Below are 15,853 nucleotides of genomic sequence, written 5' to 3'. Positions count from 1 at the left end.
CAGTTCTCATATTGATGGAGCCATAAAAATAAAAAGTGAAGTGAAGTGAACTTTTAATTTTACATTATTACTTGAGAAAACTTCAAAATGGTAATAATATTTATTTAATTATGTGTTATATTACGTCTCGTGTCATTCAATCTATTAAATTACATTCAATTTGTTTTCAGGCACGATATTTCAAGGAACAAGATATAGACGGTAAGGTTTTTCTGTCTTATCTATACGACACTTGTATAAAATATGGTGTTATAAGGCAGAAAATATGTGTTAATCATCGCTTCAGGTACTTCACTAAGATTATCTGACGATAAAAGTGTCCTAGAGCCAATAATTACATCGATATGATCTTTCAAATTTAACTGTACTTTGACATAGATTTTATGGTAATTCTGGCCCGATGTGAATGAAAGTGTTGTTAGAAATTGAAATTTATTGAAGAGTGAACACTCCCTGTCATACAAACGCATCTGTATTTTGGTAACTTTCGAAATGTTGACACCTAAAGTTTTTTCTGCTAATCAAAATATTAATTACGCCGATCAAACTTAAATAGGGGTACTGTTAGATAATTTTCCGAAAAATTTAAAATAGCGGATAAAATTTTTACCGACAAATTGGATAAATATGATTTCGAAGGCTCATAATAATTATGTTCTACGTTTAAAAATATCTTTTGAAGTTTTGTTTAGCATGAATTATAAAATAAACTTGTATAGCTTAAAACCACCTCAAGAAAAACGAGTTTATTTATTTATCTCATATTGCACATGTACATAATAAAAAGTTCTTACAATAAAATTTGGTATCGTACATAACCCAGTCACGGTGTTGCAAATAAGCTTAAAAACGAAATGTATAAATTATTAATAAAATTTAATTTATTTTGAATGAAATGAGCTTTCCGTGAATCTTTCCTTTATTTTTCACACATAAACTCTATCAAATAATATGATTTGTGAATAAGATATTGCTTCAATTTTTTGTTAAATGCATTAATGTTATCCTCTTGTCTAGGGATTTTATTGTGGATTATAATTGAACTATACAATGGCCCTTTTTTTAACTATTCTAATTTAGGTTCAGGGAGGATTAGATTATATTGACGGTGGGTATTTTGATTAAATTCAAAATATGTTGGTTGTTTACGGACAAATAATGCTACTTCCATGATATAAAGGCATGGGAGAGTTCGCATGTTCTCTTGAATAAAATGTGGTCAACAACTTTCCCGTTCACAGATATTTACTATAATACGGAGACATTTTTTTTGAAGAATGAACAGGTCATGCGCATGAGTACTTGATTGAGTACATGAGTCTTAAAATGATTCCACAACAGCGAAAGAACCGTTTTAATAGTTCCATGGTTTTCATTCACTAACTTCAACTTTTCACAGGTAACAACGTCAAATGTAGAAAATTAAAGAAAAAATATCCTAAAAAAGATTTATTTTTCTGAATAACCCAACACTAACTATGGCCATTGGAGGTTCGGGTTCGATTCCCAGTAAGACCAATGTGGGAAAATAAATTTTTGAAACTCAAAAGTTTTGGTATTGCTCCAGAGTGAATTCCGTTGCTCTAGTATTCGTAGTACAGGGGATTGAATTTTTGGCAGTTGAATATCAATAGAGTGCCAGTACAATGGCATTAATTCAACCACTACTAATCAATGTTGCCTTACTAAAAAACTACCATGGAATTTACTATGCACATCTTAATTTCTATCTCATTTTAGTAGCAATTTAGCCTTAAAATCTATTCTTTTATGTCAGAATACCAAAAAATTGCAATGGCATTGAATAATAGCTTGATTGAGATGATTTAAAATTGGTAGGGCCAGGTAGTTGTTTGAAAAAGTTTTAGCTGATATGAAACTATCTGACTGAGGCTGCCTGGGAAACAATTCAACTTTTAACTTTCATAGGAAATGAAACTATTTTTCCGGACTGAAATCGCGTATATTTGTTTTTTCAAACAAACTTTTAACTTTCATTTTACTTTAAATTATTTTCATCTGATTTGTTTTGTTGTTGCATACATAATAAGCCCCTTAATTTCACACCATGATTATTAAATTTCTCCTTCCAGAGTTCCGTGAATGCTTCTATCTGTTTGCACGTTCTGGTCAGATCACGTCCCTTGATGAGTTGACTGTTGTGATGCGTTCTCTGGGGATGAGCCCGACCATACAGGAATTGACTGGTGTGTATTATAAATTAGATAGTATGTAACATTACAGACAAGCTTCTGATATACAATGGTATGATAAAGAAACGGGCTAGTCCAGGTTTGCAGCTATGGTCTGGATGGTTATATTATGTCGGGTGCACAGTTGAGTGTACTGTTTCAGTTTCTCCCTGTGACTAATGGAAAATATTTGAATAATTTTACTTATTAAATTGCAAATAAATTTATTATTTACTTATTGTTATTATTGTATTGTTTACACAACGATACATATTTAGCCAAATATACACTCTGACATTTTAATTCCCATTTGTACTGCTTAAACGGTGGTTAGGACAATTAACAATCTGGGCCCCAGACTGTATTTGACAGGGATGTATAAAGAAATTAGCATTCAATACTCAATACTCAATATATTTATTGCATTCATATGGTACATACATGTCTTAAATTTAAAATAATGCTACACATATGAGCCCTTTATTAGGGATAACAATAAAAGCAGAGGTTGGCCGAGGTTTCAATTATTAATTAGAATTGTTATTTATTCTATATATAAAATAAAAAATATAATAAGAAATACGTCATATTATAAGCAGAATTATGTCACTTGAAAGTTTGAATTTAATTACAATAGCATAACTTTATAATATATAATTAAGATTTATTTATTATAATATTATTATTTGTCATCAAAGTATTCATTTAAATTGTAATAGCATTTATTAATAAGATGTAATTTTAATTTATTTAGAAACAGTGAATACTTTTCGTCGTTTTTAATAATGGGCGGGAGATCATTGAATATCCTCACCGACATCGAGTAGGGACTTGAGCTGTGTATGTGTAGCTGAGATCGTGGCGGAAGCTATCTATTGCGTGGTCTAAAAGTGTGTCGTTGGGGCAGTCGTCCATGTTAATATAAAAGTCAGGGTGTTGTTTAATAAATTTACAAATTTCTGAAATATATATAGAACACAAAGTCAAAATTTTAAATTGTTTAAAGTGTGGTCTGCAGCTATCAGTACTCCTCAAATTACCAAGAATATGTTCTTCCCTAGTGTCACAGTACATTTATGAAAATTTAATCTATTTCGCCACAGGCCATACTCAGGCGTACTGCTCCAATGCGGTTAAAGATGACAGAAGACATTGAGATTAATTATTTAATAACCCTAGTCGAGGAGCGTCCTGTACTATGGGACAAAACTTTAGAATACAAAGTCATCTTTGAATATTGAATAACGAATTAATGCGGCACTGGGGAGCGCACCGTGAGTTTCTACGATACGACGTCGTGCCGGGCGTCGTGACACGTTACGATGTCGTGGCGTGAATTTTTACGTCACTCGTCGTAGACTTCCACGATACGACGTCGCATCGTGAAACGATGCCGCGACGTAGCACGACGCGACGTCGTATCGTGTTTATGTGTAAGAGCCCGAAGGCGGCAGACGTCGTCGACTGCGTCGCGCCTTCGACTGGCGAGGTAGTCGACCGGTGTAAACGCGCCATAAGGCCTTTTATTGTTTTTTTCTGTGTTTTTGTTCCGGTACTCGTGGGACAGAAAATTCCCCACATAATTATTAACCATTTAATTTGTTCATTCATTCAAAGTAAACGATACGAGTAATACAATATATGTATTGATTACGCAGGATACCTGAAAGGCAAGGGTGGTAAAATGTCGTTTGCGGACTTCCTTGAAGTAATGCACATTCACTCCCGCGCAGAAAACCTTCCAACCGAGGTAACTATTATATGTATAAGCTACACTAGTTTTGAAAATTACATGTGATCCAAAGTAAAATACACACAGGCTGTCTCTAAATTTACAGGTTGTAAATGCTTTTAAAGCCGGTGACCCTGAAAAGAAATCGTCGATTCCTGCTAGGCAACTTCGTAACCTTCTACAGAACTGGGGTGAAGGACTTTCTGCACGCGAGGTAACAATTTTTTATTTTGATGTAATTTCTCTGCTGGACCACGTACCCAATGAGTTGGCTTGAAGGGACGATGGAAGATTGGACGAAAGTCGTTACTGAATGGTGGTCAAGAGACGCAAAAAGATCAAGAGTCAGACCACCCGCCCGATGGATTGATGTTATCAAGGCCATAGTTGGAAACCACTGGACACGACTCGCAAGGGACCTGAACGAATAGCTCTATAGAGGAGGTCTGTACTCAGCAGTGGGTGCAAACAGGCCGAAATGATGTTATGAACCAGTCGTGCACCTGGTGCTAAGTAACACGCAAGACTTGCAAAGATCTCAGGTGTGCTGCCACTGTGGCCGCCACCCTTAGTTGTTGACAAGTCCCATGTGCCTGTAATTTCACCAGCACCCTTACCCTTCGAAACCGGAACGCGGTAATGGATAAAATGGTAGTGCTTTACTTTCCCTCGACGAATGCTTTTACTACCTCTTCTGCTACTTTAAATATATGACAGTATGGAGCATACCATGTTAATGGATAGAGATATTATAATAGAATAGTAATAAATATATTATAATTATTAGTACCAGTAAAACTCCTTGTGAAAGAGTTCGTCTAAGGTAGTACTGCCACCTTACCTATTTCCATCGCCAATCAGTAATGCCAGCATTACTGTGTTCCGGTTTAGAAGGGTAAGGGCGGTGGTGACGTTACAGGCACATGGGACTTGTCAACTTATGTCTCAGGGTGACGGGTAGTGGCACAGCTTCTCAGATGTTTGCGATTTAAAGCTCTGAGTGACGATGGAACTGTTATAGACAGGCGTGTAGGTACCATCAGACGCACGACTTGTTCGTCCCGTCACTTGATATTTAAAAAAAATGTTCACTGGGGTTGCGAAACAGGTGTGTTTTTGTAACATATTAACAACGTCACAAGACTATATTACCAACATCATACAAAAATAAATATATATTTAAATAGATCGCTCTAAACGGTAATAACTCTGTACAGGACGGTTGTACTTATTCTACCAAATACAAATCTCGAAAGTGTCAGATAGAACATACAACAAAAACTATAAAGTTTCTTTTTGGTAAATTTATTATGTTTTGTAATAAGTTATGGAAGATAAGTTGTTGTTAATGATGTTAGTAATATAGTTCTGTAAGGTTGTTAGTATTTTAAAGATAACCCTATCTAAGGAAACATACACATTATAGTCTGTCTTTTTTGAAGACGGGGTAAAATGGCATTTGTAGGGTTGCCAATTTTCATAAAATTTTAAATAGTCTTGTAGTTGTTATCGACAGATTTTGAAAGAATGCCAAAAAATGTCTGAATTTTGAATGTTACGTCGTTCTATGGTGGTCCTTGTACGTGGTCGACAACGACAAACGGTCGTGGTCGTACGTCGCACTGCCATTACAATAGTGTTGTAACTCAAAATATGTGAAATTCAAGATTCTATCATTATTGAACGTAAAATTTGATTCTCTACACGTCAGTAAAACCTTCGTTAGAATTTTGTAAAAAAAGAAATAAAAAATATTCACTTAACTCAAAACGAGACACAATTTATGTGAGGTGTTACTGACCGAAACAGTCCTTATTCAAAAATATGAAATATTTTTTTCCCTTTTTGTATTTAAATGTATTCGATTCGGAGAAAATACACTTTTTGAGTTAGTACACTATTGTATTAACAGTGCGACGTGAGTTATCCGTTATTTTAGTTAATATTTAACAATATAATAGATAATAAAAAAGTTACTAATTGAGTTATTGTTCTCTTCATTCTTGTTTTGACAGCTTCCTCGCTAGTATCAAAATAAATTTTTATTCGTTTACACATTTTGACATCAACATGAGGATTTGATTATCTAATAATAAACTTTAAAATATGTCTCCTCTTTGAATTTTTAATAGAAATAGTTCTAAATGCAGTGTATGTATGTATGAACTTGCAACAATTGACAATTGAAATGACCCTGTTCCCCGTCCCAGCAGTTGGACGATTAATGGGCCGACGATGATTCAACTTCGACTATTTGTCGCATGCGTAACCAACATTCAGTCGATAGTCGATGAATTTTTATCGACTGCAATCATTAGCCGTTTACGAGCAACACTTTTGCTCAATTAACTGTCATTTTACTTCATCTTTAAAAAAGACAGACTATAATTTGTTTCATGGAGTTCGTATTGATGTTGTGATTTTCGTTCATCGAGTATATAACCAGAAATAGAGACGAAATATCATTTAATTTGTTTGAAAATTTTTCTGCCAAATCATTACGGTGACAACTGCGCTCCGATTGGCCATCCCGAATTCGAAACAATTGACGGGTGTCGTCAACTGTTTCACTTCAAATCGACTAGTTTAATTTGAGCTTTGCTGAAATTAACGAAAATTGAAATACGAGTATTACATATTTAATATTTAATTACCGATGAAATGTGATTCCGTTTGTTTTGTAATTAGATGGTTTGCTGTTGTCCCACACCACCGAATGGAACAGCCTCCCATTGTTAGAGATGTTATCTTTATTACAATAAATACAGATTATTATTGGAATATACGAAGACCTCCACACGGGTCAGTTGTTGGCGCTGTACTATTTCAGCTTTCTAATTTGTGATTTCAGCGCAAACGAGACTCGATATCTAAAAGTTATATAAGGCCCATTTGCTTGATAAGTTGCCAGGGATGAATGGCCCTTATTTCGTCTCTATATCTGGTTATATACTCGCTGTTTTCGTTTAATAGAAGCACTTTTGACGTATCATCACATCGGCTTTTTTATATATACCAAGGGTAATTATTGATTGTGACAACTAAACATGAATTAAATATCGTTTCAGGTAGACAACATTTTCCGTGAAGCCAACGTGTCGAACAATGGCGTTGTGCAGTACGAGGACTTTGTCAAAATCGCGTGCGCACCAGTCCCTGACTATTACTAGCCGTGCCTCACTATTAAGTTCCGGGCCTATCCCAGTATCATTACTTACCTCTAATTATAGAGCATATAGGACTGGAGGAGTCATCGATAGGCAGTCCCCTCTGTCAAGGTACAAGCAAAAAACATCCATCGCACAATAAACACTACTTCCGAATCGATGTTTTTTCATTTCCATTATCGAATTCACCGCGTCAAGTACTCCACGAAACATGTCGTTCTTGCGCTATATAAACTTGCAAAAAAATCTCAGCTACATCCAGTCTAGCCACGTGGAATTACATTTTGGATATACGTGATTAATTAGTACGTAATGCATATCGACACCGTCACGTCGATAACTTTCCGTCTCTAGTATATTCATGAGAATCGATTTATTTTTGTCGATCTGTGTATTTGTAAAAAAAAGGTAGTGTTGTCTACTTTTGTTTGTGTGTGTACTATAGTGACACAATTCAATATTGCATTTGAGTGCACCTGTTTGCTTGTAGTACTATCCCCCCCCTTCCCCGCCCCTCAAAAAGTGGCACAAACTTTTGTCCGAGAAATAACGCTAATAGCGCCTCCAATCCTATATGCTCTGTACAAGGTCCACAGTTCTGCACAATGTAAACTGACGGAATCGTTTGTTAGTACGCTGCCGAAGTGGACCGAGTGCCGTTCAGAGCTCTTAAGTAGCAAAGATGTGAGGGGCACTGCCGCTGCGCCTGTCATCCTGTGACAAGTTGACAAGTTCTATGTGCCTGTAATTTCTCTCTCCACTCACTCCATTTTTGCACTCTTGTTTAATAGCGTCAAATTAATAATTCTTAATTTTCCGATATTTTTAATTTCCTCCATAAACACCAATACTATGCAAGTGGGAGGCAGCGCAATGCGGCTGTCGTGCTCCGATGATTTATGGCCGAATCTGCAGCGAGTAAATAATCTTTCTATAGGTTGTTAATCACAGAGTAGACTACGATTTATTCGGCAAATCGAAATAATCTGCCGGCAGTCAACAGTCGACCCTGTGTAAACACGCCATAATAACTATATTGGTGACTTCGATTATTTAAGTATAGTTTTTTTTCTTGCGTCTATTCCAGTGTGTTCAAACTAACCAACCACATCGATATACTAACCTATAGATTTCTACACTGGCAATAAAACTTAATGGCGACACTGGTTCTACTACTACTTTTTTTAATCACTAAGGTCATGAAATAAATTTAAAAAATCCAATTAACGATGTGTCCCAGCAGATAGATTTTATTCAGAAATTTCGTTAAACCTAAGCATCGAGTATAAATATAGCTTGAAATAAGAGACGAAATATCATTTAATTTGTTTGAAAACTATTCTGCCAAATCATTACGGTGACAACTGCGCTCCGATTGGCCAGCCCGAATTCGAAACAATTGACGGGTGTCGTCAATTGTTTTACTTCAAATCTACCAGTTTAACTTGAGCTTTGCTGTAATGGACGAAAGTTGAAAAATTACATATTTAATTACCCATGAAATGTGATTCCGTTTGTTTTGTAATTAGATGTTTTGCTGTTTTTCCTACACCACCGAATGGAATAGCCACATATTGTTAGAGATATTATCTTTATTACAATAAATAGAATATTTTTGGAATATACGGAGACGTACACACAGGCCAGTTGTTGGCGCTGTACCATTTCAGTTTTCTAATTTGTGATTTCAGTGCGAACGAGAGTTTAAATTCAAAAGTAATATAAGGCCCCTTTGTTTGACGAGTTGAGTAGATGGATGGCCCTTATTTCGTCTCTATTTCTGGTTAAATTCTCGATGAACCTAAGGGACCAATTTTAGTTAATAAGAAACAAGTCGTGTATATCAAAAGCTCTCTTTGTTTTGCACTTTTTCAGTGCTATTTATGACGATCGCTCAAACTGAAAAGGTGCAATAAATTCTCGGCTGTTAACATGTGGAAGAGTAAGTCAAGTTTCACTTACTTCTTGACTGGGTAATTCACCGTTAGTAAACACTAACCTAACAAACTTTATTATTATTAATTTAATGTGCATTGGCTATAGAGCTATCGGCTTAAACAGGTAAAAGAAACTCAAAACATCATTGACTTACAAATAAATGGACGACGGGTCTAATACTTCACTTCACTTTTTATTTTTATGGCTCCATCAATATGAGAACTGATGATTTTGCCAATGTCACAGTTGAAAGAAAAAAAAACGAAACAAAAAAAAAATTTTCGCTAAGCTCTAATAGGACATTAACCGGTGTTGGTAAGTTGGACTACGGGAGTACTCAGTTGAGAATGTAAAACAAAACAGCAAAACAATATTTATAAATATATGTTATTTAAGTGGATAAATTTACATAGAGTAACAATATGGGGGGAGAACACTAAAGTTAAGAGGTTGTTTATGTTAACGGGGCGGGGGAATTTTGGAGAAAGTAAGTTATAAAGTGGAACAGCAATATTAGGACAATTGAAAAAAATGTGTTCCAAGGTACCGTCTTCTAGGCCGCACTCGCACAGAGAGTGATCTCGAACTCTGATTTTACGCAAAAATACAGGTGTGCAAACATGGCCTAAGCGCAAACGAATAATAGTGGAAGTGATGTTTTTAGGCAAATCGCGACGTTTAAAAAACCAGGGTTTAGTGGGTAGATTTGGTTGGAGATTACCATAGTGTCTACCAACAGTTTGTCGTGATTCCTGCCAAAGGGCCGACCAGGAGGCTAGCATTTGGGGTTTAGTCATGGCGAGCAGATCTCTGGGAAAGCACTTACAGTATTTGCACACGCCAATTCTTGTCGCATCCTTTGCAAAGGCGTCTACTGCTTCGTTGCCACTGATCCCAGTGTGACCGGGAATCCAGGCCAGAGTTACCTCAATTCCCGCACAATGACATCGGTACAGAGCTTCCTTAATTTGGAGGGCGATGGAGAAATTGTCTTTGGAATGAAACGGTAGCTTAATAATGTCTTGGAGGCAACTTAGTGAGTCTGAGAAAACCAAACATTTATTAATTTTATGGGACTCAATATATAAAATGGCTTCGAGTATTGCAATTGCCTCTCCCGAAAAGACCGAATTCAGATAGGGGGATTTAAAACTGAGTACGACATTGAACTTGGGGAACCAAACCGCGGCTCCCAAGTCGCCATGTTCGTGTAATTTTGAAGCGTCGGTAAAAACAGTAGTCCAGTCATGCCATTCTCTCTCAACTATATCGTTGAAGACTTGGTTTGCTCCAGGGGTATCTTTCATGATGCCAAAACTAAGATAGACTGTTGGGCGAAACGTTAAACATTTAAAATCAGTTTCAAACAACGGGTTCATATAATTTTGGTAAATAGGGAATGGGAGATTGGAAATTTTGTTAAAACTGTTGATAAGAAGGGGGGGTTTCTTGTGTGACCAATAATTGGAGGAAGGGATAATCTCCGACAGGGATTGCAATACGGGAAGCAAAGGGTGAGAAGAATATTGAAAGATCTTGAAGAGGAATCTATTAGCAAGGAATTGTCTACGTAGATGTAGAGGGGGCTCCAGACATTCGACTTGAAGAGCGTTTGTTGGTGAGGATTTCATGGTCTAATACAAAAACCACGAAAAAAATGTCCCAACTCAACCTATTCGAAATTTAAATTGTAATGTCATCGCAGTATCGCGCTGTGAATCGAACAAATGAAGACTAAAGCGCAGTTTGACGCTCTGTATACGATTTTCACGCCTTACAAGTTCGGACACTTTTTAGCGCAGACCCGACGTCCATATAATTGTAAGTCAATGCGAAACATATATAATTTTAACTAAAAAATAACGGATATATCACGTATTTAAGTCGAAAGTTTCCGTCGAGTCACCGCCGCGGAATCTCACGATTAAGGACCACGAATTAGTTCGAAACATGTCGTGTGTTATCCGTTATTTTTTATTTAAGATGTCTGAGTATAGAATTTTAATACTTATACTAAAAATTTGAAACGTAAAATCCGTAACTACAAAATGCCGCCATATTTTTGATTTTTTCTTTTTAATTAATTTTCACTCATTTATTTGGATAGGCAAAGGTTTCACCATACAGCCTCTTCATAAAAAATATCCTTTTTTTTATGTTGTCAGCTCTAATATTTCCTTTATTTTTTTCCATCATCTAATGAATATTGCCAATTTGTTAAAATTGTTCCCTCTATGAAACGGCAAAGGTTTCTAAAGCATACAGCCAAGTCTTCAGTCCATCGTTCGTTATATCCAGAGTGGTGTCAAATTGGATTACAGTTTCAATTAAAATTCTGACTACACATACCGTCCAAAAATCTATTTACTATTAGTCAATGACATTATTTTTGGATATTTATATAAAATTAATAAAATGTTTAGTGGTGTGGTGAATTTTAAATAAATTATTTACTCATAATAGATATGCGTTTTTTTTTGGTAGCAAGTAATAATAACATTTAAGAATAGAAATAAAACAATTGTTTACGTTATATATAACGAGTTTTTATTAAATATTCAACATTTCCAATAATTGATATGGCACTAGTGTACATACGTGGTCCACCTGCAGGCGCCATACAAAAACCAATATATTACTTTCACCCCTCCTTATGTCGTCTATATAAAACCCATTAAGATGAGTGGAATACAGGCTAGGGGCTAGGGCTTTCATTTCTGGAATTTCAGTTTCGACTGTTTTTTTAATTTTGGAGACTTGTGAAAACAAGATTTTTCAGTCTCAGGAATATAGAAACTTAAGGGCTCTGGCACTGCGCCCCTTAACCCGAGACATATCACAAGTCCCATGTGCCTGTAATTTCACCTGCACCCTCAAGCTGCCTTTATACCAGAAATATGCGACATTGCGAGGCGGTGTGCGAGAAAAAAATCCACCAATAGGATAAGTAGCGAGGGATGTGGGCGAGGAATGTGTGCAAAACGGTGTAGGAAACTAGAGCTACTGAAAGTATGACACTAACTGACACTGACACATCGCCACCACTCACCCCACCATACTGTACCCCGCCCGCGCATGGCTGAAAAGAGTCTCTAACGCATCCTCCACCACGCCGCTGCATCTATGGTGGAAAGGCAGCTTTACCCTGCCATTACCGCTTGGCGGCAGTAATAGGTAAGGTAGACAAACTCTTACACAATGTGCTCCACAGCTACTATATGCTTACTGCACATGGTTTGAAAAGGCTCTGTTGTCAATAGTCAGACTAAACTCCTGGAAGTTGTACACAGGAGGTAAGCTCCCAACCTATCATTGCGAATGGAAACTGACTTCCTCTTACAGAACGAGTTATAACGAAGGATCAATATACTGATTTTTGTATGGAGATTATTTAAAAGTATGTTACTAGTTTTAACTATTGGGAGACGGCAATACATATCAGTCAAACCGTTTGTTTACACTCTTAACATATCACTCTCAGAACTACACCATCCACCACTGATGAGACAACGGCCACTGTACTTGTTATAGTTGAAGAAATATTATATTTGCACCGATGAATGTTGTATCTTCGAACGGCTTATCCTTTCTATTACAATAGGATAATAAAACCATTAACATTTCTTTTACTTAAACCGTACACGGATTTAACGATCTTGGTCCATCCGTGCCAGTCATGGGCGCTAAATGCTTTTTCTAAATTCTAGTTTTCAATTATTTATTTATACTTTTTTTTTTAACAGTAGGTACTTCGTAAAATATCATTATTTTCTTACTAATTCAACAAGTTAATTACGCGTAAAGATTACCATGTTTAGAATTAAGTCCCAATGCGTAAAATTATTTAAAATATTTTATACAATCTTGAGATGTCTATTTAATGAAATATAAATTTATAAAATTATTTTTACTTATTTTCAAATACAAAAAACTTAGCTTCACATATGAAATTGCATGCCTATTTTTATACCTATTGATTTGTACAGTATATGTTTCAATAAAAAGGTGTATCAAGATTGTTTACATTTAGTTAAGTATCTAAACAAAAGGACTAAATTTGTTTGTATGTACTGTACAGATGGCAAGTGCGTTACCGAAACGGCTCACTTTTTTGTCCTAGTGTAGTCTACAGGTGAAGCGCTAAGACGAACCGCTGCAAATAATATTTAGTCAACTATACCTTGGTACAACAGTATAAGTATTTTGCTTCCGAAAACATTTTAAACATAATTTTTCTCGCCCATTGTCCGATCCGCGCTGGTCAACTAATTGCACTGCGTTGATCAATATCTCTCAAGTTCTATAGGGTTTAATATACATAATCGTGGGTAGAGTCGCCACATGAAGTTTCAGATGTAATTTCGTCAAACATGCTGCTATAAATACCGCAGTCTCCCATAATATCATATAATAATAATAAATTGAATAATAATTATTAAAATATCAAATCTCTAATTCTCTACGGAAAGCACGTCTTGAGCTTATTGCTTAATTCCATACTTAAATCTAAAGCTGGCTGTTCAATGGTCAACATGTTGGCAGGCAAAGTAAGAGCACTTTACACCACATAAATTTTAGTGTAACTGTATCATATTACTGTATACATTACACAGAGTTGCTTTACCACATAATAAAGGGCCACATTCTTAAGCACACATGTTGAATGTTTATGTTAGTGAACATGTCGCGTGATTTGTCGGCCAACCTATTCGTGGGCATTCATTGCGAATATATTGGCCAACATGTTAGGTATTGAATGTCGCACCTAAGGAGAAAATATTTACAATATTTTAAAATATTTGATATGAAATTATCATCCCACTCAGTCAGTGTAAACATAGACACATATTTATTAGGAAGACAATAAGTTTTACGGCAAGTTGGCAACTTACTCTTTACACGCCAACTTGTCGACCAGCGACCAGGACACCTTACTTAATAAAATAATCCTAATAAACAGCAAAAATTGTTAAAAATGACTAGTACTCGTTATTGCACATAAAACTGCAACTTTTATGAGATTATAATTAACATAATATTTTCGGTTAAAACAACTTCGTTTAGTATAAAATTCTGATATGATAACATAATTGACTATTGTACTACATTTGTCTAACTTGTATGTATGTATATATGTTAAAAGACTGACAAGATAGATTTGGATCCTTTTAATGTCAATTTTTAACATTTAAGACTTTCGGGGTCAATAAATTAACTACTAAATACAGGCTTTCAACAGTAACGTATAAACGACCATTGTGTTATTTAATTGCGCACTGCACCAACAGATGGCGTCAGTTGTACTTTTAATCAATAAGAAATTTCTTAAAGCCTCAACATTACAACAAAATAAGTTTTGGTTTTACACGTTTTGTTTCGACTTCTCATAGACGAAAATTTTATTTGGAAAGTTGTTTATTTTTTAATATCGACGTTAAATAGTTATCACTAGTTACAGGTTTCATACCGCGGCATGACTTTAATGTGGTATGTAGGGAAGATGGTAACGCCGCAGGAAGTCGGTATGAGAGAAGTAGTCGACAGCGAATAAGGACAGACAAACAAGTATGTTCTTAAAGCTGTCAAGTGCCGTTTGTCAATCAACCCGTTATCGTGAAGCGTATGGCCGCTTTAAAATATATGTTGAAAATAAATAAAAATAGCACTGTGGTAAGAAAGTTGTAAGCTATTTGTCGCACACAATTTTAATACGTCGCGGCGTGAGCATGAGAATGTACAGTCGCTAGATAGTACAACTTACAACAAATAGACGTCGAAAAACCAACACTAGCGTCAACATTTCAAGGTCCAAATGATATGCCAAGTGTTTCAAAGAGCAGCCCCATATCTACATTAGTTTTGATTATAGTGACCCCCCGTACCGACCCTGAGGGTATACCAGAAGGGCACTATAACTTGTGCGCGCACAGGAACCTTATAAGTTCAGGTTCTGACCCCAGATCAACCAGTGTACAGGGTTGTCACAGAACTCTGTCACTTGACTTCATCTGGTTCTTCGAGAGGCTAGTGCCTCGGGTGAGCCGCCCCGGGTGCATGTACACACATACATCCTCCCTATTTCCCAGATAGGTACCGGAGCTGTAGGCACGCTGACTTCCCATTGCGAATTGCACAACTAGCGGTTGCCACCGCTAAGCCGTCGACTCTGAGTCCACTACCAAATATCCTCATTGGTGTCGGAGCTGTAAGGCACGCTCACTTCCTGAAGCCGAAAAAACGCCGTCTCTCCAGTTCCCAATAACCTAAGCGGCTGGAGGGACGCGAGGATATCTAGCTTATCCTTTACTAGCTCTCCGGGCTAGTGCCGGAGATGCCAGTTGCAGTGTCCTGCGACAATGTCCGGACATAGGTTCCAACTTAAAGGGCAACTCACGTGTCCTGCGCGTCTCCTCGCTTCAGGCCCCCAACTAGACCGCTATTAAGACGCGCTAGCTGCTCACGAGATAGACGCCCCGGCCACACCCGGTGCAAACAAACATTCCGTCTCTGCAGCTAACCACAAACCCCAGCGAGTCCATACCCAAGTCCGGGTCCAATGCGCAAAGGCGTATCACTGGCGGAGGGCTTGGCCTGACCGCCCGCAGTACCCTGGTCTTGCCGTCGAGCCCATAGCCCATAGCCTCTCCGGAAAACCTTATCTCTCGGGTCGGTAGATAGGGACAAGAGCAATAGACTATCTCAGAGCGTTGTACTCAACAACTATTTTTCAACTTATGGAAATTTACTGATCGGAATTGATTGCTAGGCATCTTCCGGTCCCTCTGGCCGCGTAGGAATTTGGAAACTGGAGAGACGACGTTCAT

At 36.8% G+C, this 15,853-nt stretch overlaps 1 protein-coding gene across 1 annotated transcript; it reads left to right on the top strand.

The window, feature by feature from the left end:
* The first annotated feature begins 48 nt into the window (after window positions 1–48).
* Window positions 49–8,500, top strand: LOC113234616 (calmodulin-like protein 4). Its single transcript, XM_026469968.1, has 6 exons — window positions 49–90; window positions 171–201; window positions 2,094–2,207; window positions 3,851–3,942; window positions 4,031–4,138; window positions 6,993–8,500. The coding sequence occupies exons 1-6, from the start codon at window positions 88–90 to the stop codon at window positions 7,092–7,094; spliced, it is 450 nt and encodes a 149-aa protein (XP_026325753.1). The 5' UTR covers window positions 49–87; the 3' UTR covers window positions 7,095–8,500.
* Window positions 8,501–15,853: the final 7,353 nt, after the last annotated feature.

The sequence above is a fragment of the Hyposmocoma kahamanoa genome, unplaced genomic scaffold, assembly GCF_003589595.1.
Source record: "Hyposmocoma kahamanoa isolate Upper Pololo Valley unplaced genomic scaffold, ASM358959v1 85785, whole genome shotgun sequence".
NCBI lineage: Eukaryota > Metazoa > Arthropoda > Insecta > Lepidoptera > Cosmopterigidae > Hyposmocoma > Hyposmocoma kahamanoa.
This window is presented reverse-complemented; position numbering and strand designations above follow the sequence as displayed.

Bases quoted from the DNA above. Each gene is read 5' to 3' on its own strand.
- LOC113234616 (XM_026469968.1), top strand. The intron at 2,208-3,850 runs GTGTGTATTATA...TTGATTACGCAG, and splicing joins GACCATACAGGAATTGACTG to GATACCTGAAAGGCAAGGGT. The intron at 4,139-6,992 runs GTAACAATTTTT...ATATCGTTTCAG, and splicing joins AAGGACTTTCTGCACGCGAG to GTAGACAACATTTTCCGTGA.